The 24,123-nt window shown below is 38.6% G+C and overlaps 1 protein-coding gene across 1 annotated transcript; it reads right to left on the bottom strand.

Annotated features, from left to right (window-relative positions):
- Positions 1 to 1,216: 1,216 nt before the first annotated feature.
- On the bottom strand, positions 1,217 to 21,483 carry LOC136322168 (glycosyltransferase 6 domain-containing protein 1-like). The gene is made up of 4 exons (XM_066254324.1): positions 21,464 to 21,483; positions 8,466 to 8,513; positions 3,326 to 3,463; positions 1,217 to 1,895 (listed from the first exon to the last, which is right to left on the bottom strand). The coding sequence occupies exons 1-4, from the start codon at positions 21,481 to 21,483 to the stop codon at positions 1,217 to 1,219; spliced, it is 885 nt and encodes a 294-aa protein (XP_066110421.1).
- Positions 21,484 to 24,123: the final 2,640 nt, after the last annotated feature.

Below are 24,123 nucleotides of genomic sequence, written 5' to 3'. Positions count from 1 at the left end.
GTATGTGCCCTGACCAGGGATCGAACCGACAACCTCTGCGCTTCAGCATGATGCTCCAACCAACCGAGCTATCCAGTCAGGGTGCAAAAGAGCTATTTATAAATAGTTTTATTTTCCTTGTTACAGTGTAAGTTCCTTGAGGACAAATTTTGTATTTTTTAAAAAACATTTTCCTACCCCTGATTGCATCTAGAAGAACATATTTACCATAGAGTTCATATGTATCTATTTAAACAAAAACAAAAACAAAAAACCATGTAGCCTGACCAGGCGGTGGCGCAGTGGATAGAGCATCGGACTGGGATGCAGAGAACCCAGGTTCAAAACCCCAAGGTCACTGGCCTGAGTGTGGGCTCATCTGGTTTGAGCACAGCTCATCAGCTTGAACCCAAGGTCGCTGGCTTGAGCAAGGGGTCACTTGGTCTTCTGTAGCCCCTGGTCAAGGCACATATGAGAAAGCAATCAATGAACAACTAAGGTGTTGCAACAAAGAATTGATGTTTCTCATCTCTCTCCCTTCCTGTCTGTCTGTCCCTATCTGTCCCTCTCTTTGTCACAAAAAATAAAAATAAAAATTATGTAGTATTAAATATTAAAAAAAAGGAACTCAATATTTTTCTAACAGTAAAATTGAGATACATATTTGGTAGAATGTCTCTATTTCACCTAAGTTCAATCAGATACTACATAAATTGGACACTAATTGAGATTAATCACAAGCAATATATATCACAACACTGAAAAACAGTAAATACACTGCTCACAAAAATTAGGGGATATTTTATTTCTTCATATTCATTTTGAAAAATCCCCTAATTCTGCTCACAAAAAGTAGGGAATATTTTATCGTTTCATATATTTGATGAGTGAATTGATGAATATTTATCTTTTATATATACCTCTTTGACATTTTGTGAGTATCTATCTATCTATCTGTCATCTATCTATTTATCTATTTCTGAACTAGAGTCAAGGTGTATTTCTTCATAAAACTTTCATTTTATACCTCCAAAAATATTTCTGCATTATTATAATATATAAATAATAAATTTACTGTACACTAACATTTAATTATCCATTTATCCAGCATAGGTAGACTTAGATGGTTCAAAATTATAAGGAGAAAAACAATTTATTTTGAAAGATCACACATTTTTGTAAGTTTCTAAAATGCTGAAAAATTTAATGTTTTATCTTTAAGTAATATTGTGATTCACTAATTAACCCAAATCCCTTTTGACTGACATGCTATTTTCACATGTTTAATTTGTGGAGGAGTTCTAAAAGCTGGATCCCAGTTGTATTCAGGTGATAACAACTTAGTAGGCTTATTGATAAAAAAATACTTATTTAGGTGACATTCATATGTGCTGCTAAGATCATTTTCGATGTCATGAGTTACTGCTTTTTCATATTCTTCAGTGAAGTTGAAAACCTCCTGAGGTGTGCCACCAAAAATTGCACTATGATAATAGAAATCTCCCTTTCCAGGAGGGATGAAAGCTGCTGATTTAGATCTTCTCTCATAAGGGAAATTTTTCACATTTTCAAAATACCACCGTGCAGCAATTTGAGCTACAGATTTGCCCAGGGTTTCTACTCCAAAGTCACTCTTGAAGATCTGGTTTATACTCATACTGAAGAGAAAGTCAACTTCATGCTGGATGAGTTTTAAGATGTACGCATTTAAGTGCTTCATGCATGTGATATTAAAATCTTCCCATATCCTCTGGCCTTTTGATACAGTCAAAACTTTAAATGTTTGAAGGGGACCTAACTCTATGGGAGGTAGACTGGAGAAGTCTTCCATCAAGATGTAAAAGATAGCATTGTAGCCAATCATAAAGTGCTTATTAGCAGATTGGATGAACTGTTCCAGGTCCTGTTCTGTAAATCTGTGAAACATGAAAAAAAAAAAAAAAAAAAACAAGTAGGGAAAACTTATTTTGCCAAAAATCATCAGGAGAACACATGTCATTTAAACATGCTGTCTAGCCTGACCTATGGTGGCGCAGTGGCTAAAGTGTTGACCTAAAAATGCTGAGGTTGCTGGTTCAAAACTTGGCTTACCTGGTCAAGGCACATATGGGAGTTGATGCTTCCCGCTCCTCCCCCTTCTCTCTCTCTTTCTTTCTGTCTCTCTATCTCTCCTCTCTAAAGTGAATAAATAAATTTTTTTTTTTTATCTTTCCGAAGCTAGAAACAGGGGAGCAGTCAGACAGACTCCCGCATGCGCCTGACCGGGATCCACCCGGCACGCCCACCAGGAGGCGATGCTCTGCCCATCCGGGGTGTCGCTTTGTTGTGGCCAGAGCCACTCTAGCGCCTGGGGCAGAGGCTAAGGAGCCATCCCCAGCACCCGGGCCATCTTTTGCTCCAATGGAGCCTCGGTTGCGGGAGGGGAAGAGAGAGACAGAGAGGAAGGAGAGGGGGAGGGGTGGATAAGCAGATGGGCACCTCACCTGTGTGCCCTGGCTGGGAATTGAACCCGGAACCTCTGCACGCCAGGCCGACGCTCTACCATGGAGCCAAACGGCCAGGGCCTAAATAATTTTTTTAAAAAAACAAGAAAAACAAAAAAAAAACATGCCGTCTAACATATATGTCATTGTTGCTAAAGAACCACCAGTAGGCGCCCTGGCCAGCTGGCTCAACGGTAGAGCGTTGGCCCAGTGTGTGGAAGTCCCGGGTTCAATTCCCGATCAGGGCACACAGGAGAAGCACCCATCTGCTTCTCTACCCTTTCCCCTCTCCTTCTTCTCTGTCTCTCTCTTTCCCTCCCACAGCCAAGGCTCCATTGGAGCAAAAAGTTGGCCCTGGGCACTGAGGATGGCTCTGTGGCCTCTGCCTCAGGCGCTAGAATGACTCCAGCTGCAATAGAGCGATGCCCCAGAGGGCAGAGCATCACCCCCTGGTGGGCATGCCGGGTAGATCCTGGTTGGGCGCATGTGGGATTCTGTTCCACTTCTAACTTTGGAAAAACACACACACACACTAAAGAACCACCAGTAGGTAAGGTAAATTGGGTCTGGATCTTAACTCTATTGGTTAGTGGAAGAGAATGTAGTGATTTAGGGGCCTGAGAAGAAACATAAAGTTTGTTGTAAAGAAAGAAAAAGAGAGCTACATGTATATTAATGAAGATTCCCAAGTAGTGTTAAGGACTCAACCACAGCTGGAGAATATAGCTACAATAGACAAACATACAGGTCAGCCAGAAATAGTGATCAGGGTTAATTATGAGTAGTTTTTCCAGTATAGAAAGTCCTTGGGTGATTACCCACATTTTTCCAAAATAAAAAGGATGAATATTAGTAATACCTACTTTCCAGTAGCCCATATAACCAAGCCTATGGTAATGTTCAGCCTTTTATAATGTTTTTCCAGGACCTGTCTATTGTAAGTTTCTTCCCATATGATTGGAGCAAGCCAGTCAGTTGTTGTTTTTACATCAGGACGTTTTCTATTGAACAGACAAGAAACAAATTAAGCAGGCACCACCTTATTATGACAGTAGAAGTTGTTGTCCAAGTGAATATACTAATAATTATTGAGTACTTCCTATGGAGTGCTTTATGTTACCCATTTAATCCTTGCAGTGTCCTATAATGTAAGTGCTGTTATCATCCCTGTTTTTCATATGAGGAAAGTTAGGCACAGATTGGTTGAATAAGTTGCTTCGTATCACACAGCTAATAAATGACAGAGTCGGGATTCAAGATCAGCCAGTTGGGCTTCAGAATCTGTGCTTTTGTTATTGTACCATACTGTCTTTGAGCCTAGGGATTTTTTTTTCTTTGAGCTCTGACTGCAACATAAACTTAAGTAGTCCAGGGTTTAAATATTTCTCCAATTAGTGGTTAAGGCAGACAGCACCACTGACTCCCTATGTCTTCCTCCTCTCCTTCTCCTTTTTCTTTCCCTGCCTCCTCTTTTCCTAGAAGCTCTAGCGTATGCCCTTTTTACCTTTCCCTTAATGCTTAAGGCCCATCAGTGCAACCTGTAAGAGAACAAAATTAGTCCAAAAAGGGAGAAAGTCTTTAGATTTGCTTTTAATAATAGCAATAAGACTTCAAAAGTTGCAACATTAATAATAATAGCTTTGCTGGAGGCAGGGCATGAAACTATTAAAGCAATTTTTTCAATTTTTAAAAATATTTTTAAATTTATTTTAGAGAGGAGAGAGAGAGAGAGAGAGAAGGCGGAGGAGCAGGAAGTATCAACTCCCATTATGTGCCTTAACCAGACAGGCCTAGGGTTTCGAACTGGTGACCTCAGCATTCTTGATTGATGCTTTATCCACCGCGCCACCACAGGTCAGGCATTTTATAGCAAATTAAGAACTACATTTTGAGAGGAAATGCATACAAAGTAATAAGCCATTTTGCTTTTGGTGACTGCAGGTTTTCATTACAAATCCAGACCCAGACAAGAATAGGACTTGGCAACCCTTAGTAGTATATTAATAGTAATATACAGTAATCCCCTCTTATCCACAGGACATACCTTTGAAGACCCCCAGTGGATGCCTGAAACTCTAGCTAGTACTGAGCCCTATGATTTTTTTGAACTGTTGGGAGAGTGGATATGCTGGACAAAGGGATAAATCATGACCTGATGGGACGGAGCAGGACAGCTCAAAATTTCATTGCACTACTCAGAATGGTATGCAATTTAACATTTATGAATTATTTCTGGAATTTTCTTTTTTTTTTTTTTTTACAGAGACAGAGAGAGAGTCAGAGAGAGGGATAGACAGGGACAGACAGACAGGAACGGAGAGATGAGAAGCATCAATCACTAGTTTTTCGTTGTGCATTGCAACACCTTAATTGTTCATCGATTGCCTTCTCATATGTGCCTTGACCACGGGCCTTCAGCAGACTGAGTAACCCCTTGCTTGAGCCAGCGACCTTGGGCTCTAGCTGGTGAGCTTTTGCTCAAACCAGATGAGCCCGTGCTCAAGCTGGCGACCTCAGGGTCTCGAACCTGGGTCTTCCACATCCCAGTCCAACGCTCTATCCACTGCGCCACCGCCTGGTCAGGCTGGAATTTTCTATTTTATATTTTTGGACCACAGTTGACCATCCATAACTAAAACTGTGGAAAGTAAAACTGCAGATAAGGAGATACTACTGTAATAACAAATTCTTCTAAAGAGCCTCTCCTTACTTTTTAGGGATTTCTTTAACTTATGTACTTATTTTTATACATTTATTTTTAAACCTTTCCTATACTTAGAATTTATAGTCATTGACTTCTACTGACTCACAAGGCTTCAACTGTACCTTAAAACTGGCCAGATGTATCCTTGCCACAGTGACGATACTTAGAAATTATGTACACTGCAGATACAAATCAATATCTATTTGAAAAAATGAAAGGGTTTGAAGATTGTCCCTCTTTCCTCATTAGATCAGATTAAGGCTTTGCTTCCAAAGTGAAAGAAAAAGAATCTCTGAAAGCAGAAGGAAATTAAAACCCTGTGCTTAGAAATTATTTGATAGAAGAGAAAGAAAGAGAAGAGACTTAGAGTCATTAGATTTAAATGCTGGCCAGAAGGCATCCTCTGCAAAGGAGACTCTCAGAAATCAATGAATAAGATGAGCTACCATTTGATTGGCTAGGGCTTGCCTAGCCTCCCTTGTGGCTAGCTTAGCGTCTGTACAAAGAGGCCCCAGCTTCTTGGAGGCCAATGGAGATTACACATGGGCTCAATGACATGTTCATCTCCTTATAGGTTGAGCTATTAGCCAGAACTCAGTGCCTAACCTGACAACAACAGGGGCCAACTCTGAGCATACAATATGACACTGTTTCTCAGGGGGACCAGCCAGCCAAGTGATGGCTGGTTGGCTATATTAGACTCCATAATGAAAGGGGCAGCATCTTTCCCTCAGGGGAATGTTTTATGTTCTGGGTAGGGATTTACTTTCCCTGTCTACAAATCTGCTAGCTTTGTTGCCTTGCAGAATATCTTATTCGTGGCTGTTGTAGCACACATAACATTGCCTCCACCCAAGGTGCACATTTCATGGGGAAAGCAGTGTGGCAGTTGGCTCACTTCCATGAAGTTCTCTGGTCTGACTATGTGCCTCACTGTCCAGAGGAAGCTGGCCTGGTACAAACTGGAATGGCCAGGAAAAGTCTCAATGTCAGTGTTAGTTCAGAGCAAATTCCCTGAACCATTGAGGCACTCATCTGTAGTGCACCATTAATGCTTTGAATCAATAAACAATATGAGATACCATTTCTTCCAAAGTTAAATTTCATAGGCCATGAAGCAAGATGGATATGTGATGTTCCCGCTCATGATCATATCTCATAATTCACAGAATATTTACATGCCATTGTTTTGACCTTGGATTCTGTGGGTTTAGATTTCCTAGTTCCCAATGGAGGAGTCCTTCTTCTAGAGAATAAGTAAGTCATGGTTCTTTGAACCTGATAGCAGGTCACCTGGGGTTCCTCATGCAACTGAGCTAACAGGCAGAACATGGCACTACTGTACTGGCTGGTGCGGCTGATCATCATGAAGGGATGTTAAAATGCAGTTATATTTATATAATGTTGGCAAGGAGGGCTGCATATAGAATGCAAGGGATTCTCTGGGGTGCCCCCTTAGTACTTCCATTTCCAGTACTAATGGTCATTGGGAAATTGTGGCCATTCAATAAGATGGGACTACTAAGAAACTCAGACTCTTCAGAAATGGAGGTTTGGGTCACCCTATCAGGTAAGAACTCCAACCATCAAAGAGGTCATCAGAGGATAAGGAAACCATGGAGCAGTGACTATTTACTACTTCCTTTTACACCAGTCTCCTGAACAGCTACACAGGTGGCTTGTAGCCATGATTTATTATGTTAATTGTTTTCTCCTCTTTCCCTGCCACCTTATATAAAGAATACTAGAGATGGTTAATGTTACAATTTAGGTTCTGATGGGAATATGGCTGAATTGCAATCACCTCTTGATGATACTCCATAGCTGATAGGACTTTGTGTTTCTCCTGTTTGGGGAACATGAGCTTTTTCATCTAAGTGAAGGTTGAGAAATGACGCTGAGTGGCAAAAAGGGTGGATTGTGCTAGTTATTCTCCATCTACCTTTGCTCTATCCATCCTTAGCTCTTCTCTACCTGGTGGTAAGCCTTGGGAGCAGACTGATCACCCAAGGTCCCCTGCGGTATGGCTCCAGTAGGTTCTGCTAATGACAGGCACTAGCATAAGATCAGAGGGCAGGAAGAGAGGTTATGTATTTTCCTCCTCTCTCCCAGCTTTGTTGAGATCTTAACATGGCTGTGTCCATGTACAATTACAACTTCTGTTGAGTGGCTATTTCATGGTTCCAGAAATCCCTGGTCTCCAGGACAACCATTCCTTCACTTGTGCTTTTAGGCCTAAGGTGGTCACAGCTTCTTGCTGTTGCAAACCCGTTGGTGTCTCTATATATCTGTTGTTGGGTTTCTTAACTTTGCCCAAATCTCTGTCAACAATCTGTTTAATAAAGTTACTTCATTTCACTTGAGTTGTTTCTCTCACACTCAGATAAAGTAGCTGAGAAACTTAGGAAACACTTCATGAGGCCTGAGCAGATGGTATCCAGCAGGACACAGAGAGACCTGATCATGAAGGATATTATTTATACTGCAGATTTCTAGCAAGAAGGTACTCGGATAAAATGCTAAAGTGTAATGATCCTGTAGACAATGGCATGACACAGGATGAACCACATTGGTGACAGAGGAAAATAATATATGTGACCTAATATATTCACATTCTTAGTAAAGAGAGAATAGATATTAAAATAAATTTGAAATTATTTCAATGTTGGAAGGTATTGTCAAGAATTGATGAGATGTAATTCATGATAATAATGTGGGAGCATATAATATGTCCAAAAAAGTATATCTGGAGAGAGAGGGTGGGGACCCTTTTTGTAAGCCAAGGTTATAGTGACCTATATCTAGGTCTAGCAAACTGAGCATGCCTCTAAAAGGACTAAGAAGCAGGAGTGATATATGGGAAATAAATACACCATAAATGGACAGAATCATGATAGAATAGTACTAGAGAATTTCCAAGGTATCTGTCTCCACAGCTACTCCAGTTCCATCAGTATACAGTTTCTCTATGTCCTGTCTTCCTGGCTTGATCACCATGTTATCAGCCTAGTTTGTGCCCTAAAATAGGATTCTAGATAGCAATGATAAAAAATGAGCTTCTCCCTGAGTGTTAATGCCAAAATCAAGAGAAGGCATTTAATGGCATTTTTGGGCTACGTCTAAGGAATTTTTTTTTCTCCTAATAAAACTAGGAATATTAAACCAGACAATAGCTTTCTCATTATGTCCCTTAATTGCTTGATTCTTTATAAATAGACCCTAGTTTTGATGATGATAAAATATTTTCCCCTTTCAAATAGAGTAAAACTGTTATTGTGAGCAGAATATTTTGTTCTTACTTTGGATTAAACCAGTCTGAGAGCTGAGGTGGTTCTGCTTCATGATCCCTGGGTACAAAGAGAAAACCAAGTTAAGAGTAATGCCTGACCTGTGGTGGCATTAAGCATCAATCTGGAGCACTGAGCTTGCCTGTTCAAAGCCACAGGCTTGGCCCTGGCCGATTGGCTCAGTGGTAGAGCGTCGGCCTGGTGTGCAGAAGTCCCTGGTTCAATTCCCGGCCAGGGCACACAGGAGAAGCACCCATCTGCTTCTCCACCCCTCCCCCTCTCATTCCTCTCTGTCTCTCTCTTCCCCTCCCACAGCCGAGGCTCCATTGGAGCAAAGATGGCCCGGGCGCTGGGGATGGCTTCTTGGCCTCTGCCCCAGGCGCTGGAGTGGCTCTGGTCGCAACAGAGCTACGGCCCGGAGGGGCGGAGCATCCCCCCCCCCCCCCCCGTGGGCAGAGCGTCGCCCCCTGGTGGGCGTGCCAGGTGGATCCCAGTCGGGCGCATGCGGAAGTCTGTCTGACAGTCTCTCTCCGTTTCCAGCTTCAGAAAAATACAAAAAAATAAAAAAATAAAAAAATAAATTAAAAAACAAAACAAAACACGGGCTTGCCGGGTCAAGGCACATATGGGAGTTGATGCTTCCTGCTTCTCCTCCCTTCTCTCTCTCTCTCTCTCTCTCTAAAAATGAATAAATAAAATCTTAAAAAAGAGTAATCCACTCATTCAGCACCCCTATAACATGACAGGCAGTATTTGGTGCTAGTTCGGTAATTATGGACATTTAGGTCAGCTCCTATCCTCAGAATGCTGATAATAATAACTGGTAGAAAAGACAAGATTAAATAGATAATCATAGTACAGAGTGATAAGGGCTAGTAGGGAAAAACAGATCTCCATGGGAGCATATAAATGGGGCATCTAACCTAAATTTGGGGCTAAGGGAAACCATCTGGAAAAGAAATATGTAACTGGATGTGGAAAGGTAAGAGCTGAAGAGGTATAGGGTGAAGAGGTCATGACCAAAGGCAGGAAGGCAAGGAACAGTATGGTTTGTGATGGGGAGGGGACATGGTTTAAGAATTAAAAGAGCAGGACAAATAATGTATATTTTCAGACAACAATGCAGGTTTAATTAATTCATTTATCAAACATTAGTAGCTTACTATGTGATAGATACTCTATTACATGTTAAAATGGAGGGGTTGAAATAAGGGGCCAGATGTTCATCTTTGTTTTTCATTTAAAGAGGACACATCTAAGGTTTTGTTGTACTTTTAAGTTTATTATTTAACTTAAAAGATTATGAGGGAAGCAATTTTAGAAACCAGGAATATTTTGTAGAATAAGAACAACTTCAAGCAGCCTCTACTTCCAGAAAGATGGAATAGTACTACTTTTCTCTATTCCTATCACAAAGTGTAGCTAAAACCCTGGACATTAAAGACTCTGAAAGGTGGAGAGAAGACAGGTCACGTAGGCACCTCAGAACTCAAGGATTGATATGACAGTGAGTTCCCTGGTTTCTGCCACATTTATCCCAGACTGGGTGCTAGAGAAGCCAGCAACCTAGAAATGCCAATGGGCACAGACACAACAAGAGCCCCAATAACAGCTCACTCTTTATAGCTAAAGGTCCTGGAAAAGGGCAACCTAGCAAGGTAGAAAACTTTTAGCCCTGGCTGAGTAGCTCTGTTGGTTGGAGCATTATTTGGGTACCTCAAGATTATGGATTTAATCCCCAGTCAGGGCACATACAGGAATCAACCAATGAATGCATGGATAAGTAGAACAACAGATCAATATTTCTTTCTCTCTCTACCTCTCTACCCTCTTCTTCTCTCTCTAAAATCAATAAATAAAAACATTTTAAAATTTTAATTAAGATAGAAAACTTTTAAACACTATTCACTGTTCTCCAGCCCAATACCACACACAAAAAAGAGAAAAACCCCACACAAGAAAACTATGGCCCTGCATCCATCCCTCTAGCAAAGGCCAAGTGGACAGCTTAGATTTCCATCCTCTTTGGACTGTAATGAGGCTCCCTCTTCTCTTCACTGATGTGGAGTTAGAGGAGATTAATGGGGGTTAGAACTTCCACTGCTGCTCAGCAGTTGTGGCCATCCTCCTGTAGTATCTCTGGTATTAGTAAAAGGAGCTGCTCCCCACCAAGTTTCAATGGAGGCAGAGATGAGAACCTGAAATTTCACCTCTCAACTGACAATGAACAGGTGCCACCCATGTCCCAGCTCAAGCGGTGTAAGAGGATGCCTCTGAAAACACAAGATTTAAATAAGATGCAAAATCTCATTATACCCATAATGTCTGTGTTTCATTAAAAGAAATCATTAATTACACCAAGAATCAGGAAGGTCTCATACCAAGAATCAAGAAGATCTCGGAATGAGAAGGAACGATTTGCAGATGCCATGATAACATGGATGTTAGAATTATCTGACAGGGATTTTAAAGCAGTCATTGTAAAAATGCTTCAATGAGCAATTACAAACACTCGAAATAAATGAAAAATCAAAAGTGACAGTAAAGATATAGAAAGTCTTATCAAAGATATAGAAGATATGAAGAAGAACCAAATGGAAATTTTAGAACTTAAAAACACAATAACTGAATAAAAAGTCAATAGATAGGCTTAACAGCATAATGGAGAGGCTGGAGGAAAGAATCAGTGAACTTATAATAGAAATCTTCAGTCTGAACAACAGAGAGAAAAAGAGTAAAATAAAAAAAATGAATAGAGCTTTAGGGAAATGTGGGATTATAACAGAAGATCTAACACTCATTTAATTGGAGTATCAGAAGGAGAAAAAAGAATGGGGCTAAAAAAGTGTTTTAAAAAATGGCTGAACACTTCCCCAAATTTGTCAGAATATGTAAACATACAGATTGAAGAAACAGAGTGGAAGTCAAACAGGATAAACCTAAAGACTTCCATGACAAAGCACATGACAGTCAGATTTCTGAGAGCCAAAGGTGAAAACAATCTTGAAAGCGGTCAGAGAGAGATGATTCACCAATAGGGAAAAAAGAATTGGAATGAAAGTGGATTTCTTGTCAGAAATCATGGGCCCCAAAAGAAGGACAATATTTTCCAGGTACTGTAAGAAAAAAACTGTCAGCCAAAATGTCCCTCAGTGGGTGAATCATTCAACAAACTTTGGTACATACCTTTGTGGACTATTACACAGTAACAAAAAGGAATGACCTATGGATATACACAACAACATGGCTGGATCTCAAAGCATTATGCTGAGTGAAAAGTGCTTGTCTCAATAGATTATATACTGTATGATTCCATTATAAACATTCTCAAAGTGACAAGATTATAGAGATAAAAAGAGATTAGTGACACTAGGGATTAGGGAGGGTAAGAGGCTGATATGAGTATAAATGGGAGCTCAGAGGAATAGTTTTGTATCTTTTTTTTTTTTTTTTTTTTTTTTTTTTTTTTAAAGACTTTTTTTTTTTTTATTTATTTATTTATTTATTTTTTTAATTTATTCATTTTAGAGAGGAGAGAGAGAGGGAGAGAGAGAGACAGGCAGACAGAGAGAGAGAGAAGAGAAAGAGACAGGGGGGAGGAGCTGGAAGCATCAACTCCCATATGTGCCTTGACCAGGCAAGCCCAGGGTTTCGAACCGGCGACCTCAGCATTTCCAGGTCGACGTTTTATCCACTGCGCCACCACAGGTCAGGCCTAGTTTTGTATCTTGATTGCTGTGGTGGTTACATAAATCTACACGTGATAAAATGCCATATAATTACACACATACATTGTTTCAACATCAATTTCCTGCTTTGTTACTGTACAACAATTATGTAAGATATAACATTGGAGAAAATTGGGTGTAAGGTATATGTAGGCTTTGTACTATCTTTGCAACTTCTTAAGAATCTACATTTATTTCAAAATCAAATATTAAAAAAACCTTAAGTGTGCATCCCTTTTTGACTTCTCAGAGGTGTTTTTAAACAAAAATATCTCATTATATTGTAGTATTAACCAGGCCTCATGTTCACTCAAAATCTAATTGTTCATGCCGAACTTCATTAAAAATATACAGTGACAAAAGAAGAGTTTTTTCTAAAGTTTTGGGGTTTTTTGATAGTTGATTTCTCTAATTTCTCAGGTCCTACACAATGGTCAATAGTAGAAAATATGGTTGACTGAGGGTTATTAGTCTGAAAAAATATATACCATCCTAGACAGAGATATTAAAACTATTTAACAAATGTCAAACACTTGTCTAGTGTAAGCAGGTGAGTGTGTCAAGTGAGCAAAACTTGGACATGTATACATACACACTCATATATGTGTATATATGCATGTGTAGAATACTTCTGGACTGATATCCAAGAAATTTGTCAGTAGTTGCATCTAGAGAATTTAGTTTTCTATTCCAATTGCCATCACCATTAGAACCATTTGACTCCAGTTTGCCCTTAATACAGTTTGTAGAAGATTTATGAAACAGATTCTTACCAACAGAGCCTTATCTTCTGTAGGTGCTTCTTTATTCTTCAGATAAATGAAAAAAAAAAAAAAAAAGAATTTAGTGTTAAATTTGAACAAATCCCTATTGCAATTAGAATAACAGAAAATCTAGAATTCAGATTTATTTATTTACTCTAATTACTAAACACCTACTATATGTCAGCCATAATGCTACAGTTCTGGAATATATGGCATCCAGGTCTGACGTGTCATTGGTCCTTTCTATTAAGGCACAATACCCCAGGGGGCAAATCATATGTAGAACATGATACCAAAGCAATGGGGTTAACTTTAAAGACATTAACTCCCACAATATATCTGACTTTCAGAAAGCATTCAGTAACAATGCATTGCTTATTTAAAAAAAAAACAAGATTGTAACAAGGAGGGCATGGCTGAGTTAAGAATTTGACTTTATTTATGTAAGAGAATTTTAGCAGGTTAACAAATTTGTTCCCCAGTACAGCTATGTTTCTATAGCAGGTTACTTTGAGTCTTGCTCCTATTAGGTTGAACTTCGATCTAGTATAAAATAAATCCAAAATAATTTCCCAACACTCTCAATCCTGTTACCTTGCCTTATTTCTTTCTCCATAGCATTGTTATATAAAATACAATGCTCCTAACATTATGTTATATATTTCTGTGCTTATTGTCCATCTTCACTTGGAATGTTAAGTTTCATAAGAGCAGTTACTTTGTTTGAGTTATTACTGTTTCCCCAGCACCTTGAACAGGGCCTGGTACCAAGAAGGTGCTCAATAAATATTTGTTGAATGTTGAACAAAGAAAGAGTTTATGATTCGACTTGTTCCCTGAAGACGAGGTAATTTTTATTAATTTAGGGAATGTTTATTAGTTCTTTTTGGATCAACCCTGCCAATCACTAAAGATAATGATTTATTAATTTTTTTATATTTACCTGAAATGATGCTTAATCAATGTCAGTGATAAAACAAATGAAATCAATAGCAGTATTTTCCATTTAGAATTCATTCTCTGCCAGAAAAAAAGAGGAGAAAAAGAGGTTTTTTTGAAAGTAAAAAACAACTCCCTTGCCATTTTCTAATAACAAATTGATTTATGGAAATTAGGCCACCAACCCAGTATCTGATTCTAGAATGCTCAGCCTTAGAATGAAGGCAGACTTGAGTTAGAGAAACCACCTATATTGTTTGAAGTGCCTGCAGAAATCTCTCTTAGGATGCCAAGTGATCGATATTAGATTAGGTGTAAAGTGTTGGTGACATGCCTTTTGTGTTCCTTTACCAAAGTCAACCATGATTGCATAAAGAAAATTCAATAAAACTCTTGTTCTATTTCGCCTGTGCTTCTGTGAGAAGGAGGTATGCATGAAGACATTCTTATGTACTGGGATATATTCTTTCCTCAAAGGTGATGTTTATATATTTTTTTGTTTGTTTTTGTTTTTTTGTTTTGTTTTTTTACAGAGACAGAGAGTCAGAGAGAGGGATAGACAGGGACAGACAGGAACGGAGAGATGAAAAAAATCAATCATTAGTTTTTTGTTGCGCATTGCGACACCTTAGTTGTTCCTTGATTGCTTTCTCATATGTGCCTTGACTGTGGGCCTTCAGCAGACCGAGTAACCCCTTGCTTGAGCCAGCAACCTTGGGTCCAAGCTGGTGAGATTTTGCTCAAACCAGATGAGCCCGCGCTCAAGCTGGCAACCTTGGGGTCTTGAACCTGGGTCCTCGGCATCCCAGTCCAGTGCTCTATCCACTGCGCTACCGCCTAGTCAGGCTATTTTTTCCGCACAAAAATATTAAAGCTAATTATTTATGCAAAGACTATAGGACCTGTAACCTAAATATATATGAGCTATCTTAAAGTTGTATCCTTGTGAACAGTGATTACAAGTTTAAACTAAATACCAGTTTATGCTGTTGAAGGTATCAGGATTTCTGTTTACAAGTGTAAACTGGTATTTACTAGGAATCATCCAAGAACTAGTCCTGCTTTTGGATTATGTATTGGAGTAAATGAAGTTCTCTCATATTTACGTTTTGAACAGTTATAATTAATGAGCAAGATGTTTTATCTATACCTTCCAATATGGTGGCCACTAGTAACAAGAAACTAGTGAATACTTGAAATGTTGCTAGTCCAAACAGCAGAGTTTGAAGACTCAGTATGAAAAAAGTAATGTAAGATATCACATTAATATGGTTTACATTTACTATGTGTTGACATAAAATTTTGTCCCAGACAAGAAAAAGCTAAAGGAGGTCATCACCGCCAAACCAGTATTACAAGAAATGTCAAAGGGAGTTCTTTAAGAAGAAGAAAAAAGATAAAAAATACGAATAGTAAAATTCCAGTAACTCTATACCTCTCAGTAATTGCTTTAAATGTAAATGGATTAAATGCTCCAATCAAAAGACATAGATTGGCTGAATGGAGAAGAGAACAAGACACATGCCTATGAAAGACCCACTTCAGATCAAAAGATACACAGTCTCAACGTAAAGCAATGCCAAAAATATATTTCATGCAAATGGAAATGAAAAAATAAAAAGCTGGGTTGCTTCTGTACTTAGCTATTGTAAATAATGAACATTTTTACAGTTGCCAGATGGGAAGGGGGTTTGGGGAATGGGAGAAAAATTTGAAGGGGTTAAAGAGTACAAATTGGTAGTTATAGAATACTCATGGGAATGTTATAGTATAAGAAAGATAGTCAAGCCTGACCAGGCGGTGGCGCAGTGGATAGAGCGTTGGACTGGGATGCGGAGGACCCAGGTTCAAGACCCTGAGGTTGCCAGCTTGAGCGCGGGATCATCTGGTTTGAGTAAAGTTCACCAGCTTGGACCCAAGGTCGCTGGCTCGAGCAAGGGGTTACTCGGTCTGCTGTAGCCCCACAGTCAAGGCACAAATGAGAAAGCAATCAATGAACAACTAAGGTGTCGCAACAAAAAACTAATGACTGATGCTTCTCCTCTCTCTCTGTTCCTGTTTGTCCCTATCTATCCCTCTCTCTGATTCTGTCTCTGTTAAAAAAAAAAAAAAAGATAGTCAATAATATTGTAATATCTATGATATCAGATGGGTACTAGATTTGAGATGATCACTTCATAAGTTATACAAATGCTTAATCACTGGGTTGTAAACATAACACTAAAGTAATATTGTATGTCAACTGTAATTTTAAAAAGTTACTCACCTGACCAGGTGGTGGCGCAGTGGATAGAGCGTTGGACTGGGATGTGGAAGGACCCAGGTTCGAGACCCTGAGGTCGCCAGCTTGAGCGCGGGCTCATCTGGCTTGAGAAAAAAAAAAAGGTTTGGACCCAGGGTCGCTGGCTCCAGCAAGGGGTTACTCAGTCTGCTGAAGGCCCGCGGTCAAGGCACATATGAGAAAGCAATCAATGAACAACTAAGAAGTCGCAACGCGCAATGAAAAACTAATGATTGATGCTTCTCATCTCTTCGTTCCTGTCTGTCTACCCCTCTCTCTGACTCTCTCTGTCTCTGTAAAAAAAAAAAAAAGTTACTAAAAAAATAAGAAAGAAGAAAAAAGCTGGGTAGTAATGCTTATATCAGACAAAATGGACTTTAAAACAAAGACTATAACCAGAAACAAGGAAAGATATTTCATATACAATAGCCGATATAGGGAAGCAACATAAGTGTCCATCAATAGACAATTGGATAAAGAAGGTGTGGTACATATATATAATGGAATATTACTCAGCTTTTGCAACAGTGTGGATTGACCTAAAAATTATTATGCAAATTGAAATAAACCAGAGAAAACAAATACCATATGATTGTACTTATGTGAAATCTAAAAAACAAAATAGAACAGAAACAAATTCATTGACACAAAGAACAAACTAAGGGTTGTCAAATGGGAGCAGAGTTGGAAGCTGGGTGAAAAAGGTGAAGAGATTAAGAAGTACAAATTTTCAGTTACAAAATAATCATGGGAATATAAAGTACAGCGTAGGGAATATGTCAATAATATTTTAATGTCTGACCAGGCGGTGGCGCAGTGGATGGAGCATCAGACTGGAATGTAGAGGACCCAGGTTCGAGATCCCGAGGTTGCCAGCTTGAGCGTGGGCTCATCTGGTTTGAGCAAAGCTCACCAGCTTGGACCCAAGGTCGCTGGTTCGAGCAAGGGGTTACTCAGTCTGCTGAAGGCCCATGGTCAAGGCACAAATGAGAAAGCAGTCAATGAACAACTAAAATGTCGCAATGAAAAACTGATGATTGATGCTTTTCATCTCTCTTCGTTCCTGTCTGTCTGTCCCTATCTATCTCTCTCTCTGACTCTCTGTCTATAAAAAAAATAAAAATTAAAAAAAATAATATTTTAATAAATATGTATGAGGTCAGGTAGGTCCTGAACTTATTAGGGAGATTGCTTTATAAGTTACTTAAATGTCTAACCACTAAATTGTACATGTGAAACTAATATAGAGTTGAATATCAACTGTAAATAAAAAATTTTGAAAGAATTTTAAAAATATTCACATTTTAAGTTGAAATAAAGTTAGGTCATTTGAAATACAATAAAATAAATGTCATCTGTTTCTTTTTACATTTTTGTGATGTGGTTACTAGAATATTTAAAGTTACAAGTGTGACTTGTATTATATTTCTTTGGACAGTCCTTCCATAGATAATATTTGACTGGTAAGGCTTCAACTGGGCATAATATTTTGTCCAGCAATGTGAAATGACCAATTTGAAATTCAAGAACATCAAGAATGCCATATGTATGAGGTAAGACTCCATTTAACCAGATTGTTTTCTGACAGTGTGCCCTCAGTGACATTATTCTTAAAGGCCAGAAATAGTTTGTGTCAGCTCTTTTATACAATACGTTTTTAAGGCCAAGGTTTGAGGATAATCCCTACCTATGATTTTGCCAGGTCATCTAAACTTTCATACAGTCCCTTCCTAAGAGCCTTACCTTTAGTTTTAGTTTTGGTGATGTAAAGAGGTGGTCTTAGGATGTTTTCCAAGTATTATATTTTTGGGCCTTTGTAAAAGAAAAAAAAAAGATATTATTTAATACTGTCCTTGTATTTGAATCTTCTGCTAATGGTGATGTCACCAGACTCTTGATGATGAAAGCATTAGAAAGTCATAATGCTACATTTGGTAACAAGTTCTTTTCATTGTTACTAGATAGGAGAACTTGTCCCATTTGAAAAAGTAAAGGATTTAAAATGTTTCTTTGTTTTGTTGTTGTACTTTCTTACCTTTCTCAATGATGGATTCTTACTTACAGAAATATATTTTGAATGGTGTGCTGTGTGTATATGAATGACATAAAAAGTGCAACATTTTTTTCTTCATCTTCTATTAGGCATTGTTTAGTTATCCAAGGTAAAGCTAATCCCTTCTTATGCTTTCTTAGAATGTTTTTAAAGTACTTATTTTCTGATCATAGAAGTAACCTATTTTCATGTTGTTAAATTTGTCAAGTGTGTGGAAGCACAAAGAAAAATCTGGTAAATGTAATCATGCTGTCTTGAGATAATCACTCTTGAGATAGCACACACCTTTATTTTACCCTTCTTTAAAAATAAACTTATTTTTTATATTTTTATAAAAAGACACACAGAGTAAAAAAATTCTAACAGAAGAAATATTGTAACAGTTTGTTGGATTTTATTATAATATATATCTATACATCTATTACAGATATATAGATATATATAAAAATATATATAAATATATATACCTGCTTTTTTTTTTGCACAAATGACAGAATACTAAAAACACTCTTTGGTACTTTGAAATTTTCACTCATCAGTATATATTTTGAAGATTATTCCATTATATCTCATACGTCTAACACACTTTTTCTAGTAAAACGTACTTCTTTATATGACTGTATTATAACTTAACCAGTTTTCTATTGTCAGACATTTTGGTTTATTGTCTTTGCTATTGTAAGAAATGCTACAGTGAAAATACTTGAATATGCTCTATGCACACATGTTGAACTATATTGTAGGAAATATTCCTAGAAATGGAATTGCTGGATCAAAAGCTATACCCATTTAAAAATTAAGTAGGTGTTGCCAAATTGTTTTTCATGGTAGTTTTTCCATTTTAACTCATATTGTCAGTGGATGAAAGCACCCATTTCCTCACACCCTTGTCAGTATAGTGCATTGTTAAAATGTTTGGTGTTTGACAATCTGAAAGGTGTGAATTGTATCTCAGTATAGTTTTTTTTAATAGTTTTATTTAGACAATCACCTTAAACGGAGTAACACTGGTCAACTATAGCACATAGATTTAGAGAAAATATCTTCAGATCTCAGTGTAGTTTTAATTTACATTTATTTTTATCATGGCTGATGTTGAGCATCCTTCTTCATGTTTAAGAGTCATTATATCGATAATTCCTTCTCTGCAAACTGTTCACAGCTTTTGTTTATTTTCTATTAGGTCTCTTTGTTTTTACATTTTTGAACATTTTTATTTTGGTATACTTTTAGATTTAAAGATACAGTAATTAAGACTGTATCGTTTAAGACAAACAAAAGATCATTGGGACAGAATCAAGAGTACAGAAATAGACCTATATGGACAACTGATTTTTGACAAATAAGAACAGACAATTCATTGAGAAAGAATGTCTTTAAAAAAAAATAATTCTGCCTGACCTGTGGTGGCGCAGTGGATGGGGCGTCAACCTAGAAATGCTGAGGTCGCCGGTTCGAAACCCTGGGCTTGCCTGGTCAAGGCACATATGGGAGTTGATGCTTCCAGCTCCTCCCCCTTCTCCCTCTCTGTCTCTCCTCTCTAAAATGAATAAATAAAAAATTAAAAAAAAAAATAATTCTAAGGTAATTGGCTATCCATATGCAGAAAGATAACTTTGATCAGTACATTTTCCATATACAAAAAATTAACTCAAATTAAAATCTAAAACAATAAAATATATAGAAGAAAACATAAAAAAAACAAGACAATGAAAATGAAACTGCAGATTGGGAGAAATACAGTAAAAAATGGGCAAAATATTTGAATAGACGTTTCACATACACACACACAAAAACAAAACAAAGCACACACAGAGAATGCAAATAAACATGAATAAATTGTTTTAGTCTTCATCTTCATTGGTCTTCAGGCAAATGCAAATTAAAACCACAATAATATATTACCACACATTTGAATGGCTAAAATGAAGAAAACTGACCATATGCTGTTGGTGGGAAAGTAAAGTGAAACAACTACTTTGAAAAAAGAGTTTGGCAGTTTCTTAACAATTTAAGTGCACATTGTACAATCTGGCAATTCTATTTCTAGATATTTACCCCAGAGAAAAGGAAGCATATGTTCATAAAAAAAAAAAAAGATCTGTTTATAATCATTCACAGTGGTTTTCTTGGCAGTGGCCAAAAGGTGGAAGCAACCAAAATACTTGTCAACAGGTGAATGGATAAACTAACTGTGGGTTAGTACTCAGAAGTAAAAAAGAACAAAGTATTGATACATGCAAGAACATAGATGGACCTCAAAATAATTATACTGTAAAAGAAACCAGCCCCCCCCCCAACAGCACATACTGTATACTTCTATGTACATAAAATTCTTAAATTTGCACATTTTTACATTTTGGTGGCCCAGAACCTGAACATGAATCCTAAATTCAATAAGCAACAGCATCCCCTGTCTGGTATGAAAGCTGGGGTTGGCAGGAATTTTCTCTCCCTATCCCTTGTAGCTAGAACATGGGCATATGACCTAAACTATCTAGCATGCTAATAGTTTCTCCTATCTGGGACTTTGAACCTTAGGGGAGGTCATTTGAGATTCTTTGTAATATAGTCTAGGACTAACCTTATGGCAGATGTTTCTAAGAGTATGGAGGTGGGCAGGGAGATAATGAGTGATGGATCAGGGTTGATACTCAAACATTATACACATGGCAAGATTTTATCCATGCATTTCTTCCCTTGGTCCCTTTATATTTCATTTTCAGCAGCTATGTGCTAAGTACTGTGAACTGCTTCCTGTCCTTCTGTAGTAAACATTACTACTATTAGTCACCACTCTCCAGATCTCCCTTCCTGCCCAGGCAGATAGCGGACTCCACTCTCGAGCCCTTTTGCACAGACAGGGGCATGCAATAAGTCCAGGCTGAGGCACCAATAAGCCCCTGCGTGGTTCTCGGGAGTCTCTCTTCCCCTGACATTGTAACAAGAAATACCACGGATGGTAGACCCTCCACTGTTTGGGGTTCCCAAGTGACAATGTGGAGTAGGTGGCCTGGCTCCAACCCTCACTAGATATGCAGGGTGAGTAAGAAACTTTTGTGTGTTAGGCCACTGACATTTGAGGGATGCTCACCTGTTAAAATTTGAACTACCATGAGACCTCCTTACAAGTAAAACCCTATTCTACTTGTGGGCTTCTAGAAATCTGTGATTATTTAAATTTCTTTTCACCTGTTACTGCTTGGTAGGAAGTGCCAAATGAAGGGAAGGCTTTAGGACACTACGTAGCTGCTGCAGCCCCCATCGTGGTTATATTGTGTACAAGGTCGGTGGGGTGGGATTGCGCTTCTAACTAACTGTTGTTGAGAGCTTACAGAAATAAAATAATGAGTCTAAAAATTTGAGCTCTCAGCTCAAGGCTAGACACAGAACAAATATGGCTGTTAATGTGCCAATGTGTGTGTATGTACATGTGCATGCATGTGCATGTGCACATGTGTGTGTGGTCATGGGGCATAGCTGGCTGAGGAGAAGGCCAAAAAGCTAGTTGGTGATATATATAATTATAATCTAAGTTGATTATATAACTTCTAAAAGTCTCTTGTGTTAAAATTAGGGAATTGGGAAAGACTGGAGACCTTATAGGTAGAATAAGAACATTTAGATGGATTCAGATGAATCTGTAGGGAGGGAGAGCTAATAATTTTAATCTTTCTGAGCTTCACTTGTCAGTGGAAACAACTTCTCCACAATATTTCTCTGAGGAGACAAGTCTTTCTTCTGCTTAGATGCTGTAATGATCTCACCCACGACAGCTGATTTACAAGGTGATGTCTCTTCTCATTGCCTAAAGACCTACTATGTACCTAGAGCCAGTCAGATAGTGTACCCCAGGGAGAGATTCAAGGCTGCTCCACTAGGGGGCAGCTCTTGCTAATTTATACTATTAGTAGGAAGATAACCTGAAAGAATGGCAAACATAGATGTTGGATGGAGCATTTTGCATAGCTCAGGTAGAAAATGAATGCTGGACACGTGGGATTCTAAATTTATTAGAGCTATAACTTCTACACACCAGTGGCAATGTTATCTGATCCAACAAACTAAAAGCTGGGACATATGGCACTGCAGTCCATTCCCAAGTGGAAGTCATTTCTATGAGGTTGAACTTGGAAAGATTGGAAAATAGATGATAAGAATGTCTGAGGTCATTTATGGGCTTCTGAAATAGGCTCAGAGTGTAAAGATTCTGCACATCCCATGACAGTGCTCACCAAAGAGCAGTCTCAGTAGAGGAGTCTCTCAGTAATCAAGTAGAGAAGATCATTTGTTCTGTGATATTGGTCAGCTTCTTCCTGTAGCTACCACAGTGCTTGCTCCATGGGCCCAGGTACAAAGTGACCTCAGTGGCAAGCGTGGAGGCTACCCACAGGCTCAGTAGATAGACTCCCTCTCATCAGTGATGAGCTGGCTTTCTCCACTGCTGCACGCCCACCACCTGGCAATAGAGGCCATCCTGAGTACCTCATATGGTGCCTTTCTTCTAAGAGACACTCTAGCCACTGGTGGTAGATTGGTAACATTGGATATTTTCCATCAGGGAAGGGGAAGAAATTTGTCCCCAAACAAATATTTCTGGGTATAGACAGACTTCCTTCCTTTCCTGTACTACTTCTGTCAGCACTACTGGATTTATAGAATGCTTGTGCACTGCCTCAGACAAGAAGACAGATCTTATTGTCAAGTGAGTCCTACAGTAGGTTCATATCCATGGAGTTCTCTGGTCTTAGCATGTAACTCATGACTCATAGCAGCTAACTTTGTGAAATGGCCTACTGAAGACTCTGTTACACTATCAGCTATAAGACGACATCCTGTAAGGTGAGGGAGGTGGGGTTGTCTTAAGGGTCAGGGATATGCCTTAAAATGGTGGCCACTATATCATACTGTCTTCCTCAAAGCCAGAACACATGGGTCCTGGAACTAAGAGGTAGAGATTGAGGCCCTCTTTTACAATTACACCCAATAATCCACTGGAGTAATTTTTGCTTCCATGTCAGAAATGTATATCTACTTGGACTCAGTGAGTATGGAGGTCCTAGTGCACAAGGAAAGTCCTAGTCCACTAGCAAACATAGTAATGGTCCCGCTGAATTGGAATCTGAGACTTCCCCTAGCCATTTTGCATTCTCATCATGCTGAATCATCAGTTGGGGAAGGAGGTCTCTGCACTAGATCCAAGACTGATCACAATTAGCATGACAAAAACAGGTTGCTACTACATGGTCATGTAATGAGGGCTGCATTTAGAACTCAGGGTGTTTCCTGGGAGCCTCTTAATAGTACTTATCCAACAGTCCTTGCTAAGGGAAAACCTTGATAATCCAATATATAAAGGTCCACTAAAGACTCAGATCCCACAGGGAAAGGTTTGTGTTATCCCACTAAGTAAAGAACCAATCCATCTGAGCTTTTGGCAGAGGAAACAGGTGGTGGAAGAGAAGTGATCAATATGAACTTGATCTTGTAACCAGCTACAGAAATAAGGAATACTGGAGGCATGCACATTTTTCTTATATTATAAATATAAACATAAAAATATAAATATGCATTGTTGCATACGAGTGCATATGGTTATAAGTAAATGAATGGTTTTCCCTCTTTCCCTCCTCTACTGTTTTTTTTTTAAATAAGTTCTTTTCTTTTCAATTTATATCAGTGTTCACCAAACTGAAGAGCCACATATAGTCCTGAGGAAGAGGACCTCCCATCGTCTGGGGTCCTGGACGTGGTGAGGGAAATTACTTTGTGTTTCACCTTTTTGGGAATAAAGTGATTCTTTATTTGTACAAAAGTTAGTTGAATTTTGCAAGGTAGAAACATGTTTTATGAGAGTTAGGTAGAAGTAGAAAGGTGAGAATGGGAGCTTCGTAGCAAAATGGGT

The sequence above is a fragment of the Saccopteryx bilineata genome, chromosome 2 (assembly GCF_036850765.1).
Source record: "Saccopteryx bilineata isolate mSacBil1 chromosome 2, mSacBil1_pri_phased_curated, whole genome shotgun sequence".
Classification (NCBI taxonomy): Eukaryota; Metazoa; Chordata; class Mammalia; order Chiroptera; family Emballonuridae; genus Saccopteryx; species Saccopteryx bilineata.
The sequence above is the reverse complement of the archived record's forward strand: the minus strand, read 5'-3'. Positions and strand labels throughout refer to the sequence as shown.

Coding starts and splice junctions, on each gene's coding strand:
- LOC136322168 (XM_066254324.1), bottom strand. CDS start 21,483: ATGGGGGCTGCAGCAGCTAC. Junction 8,514..21,463: donor ATGGGGGCTGCAGCAGCTAC/GTAGTGTCCTAA, acceptor CTTTGTACCCAG/GGATCATGAAGCAGAACCAC. Junction 3,464..8,465: donor TCAGACTGGTTTAATCCAAA/GTAAGAACAAAA, acceptor TCTGTTCAATAG/AAAACGTCCTGATGTAAAAA.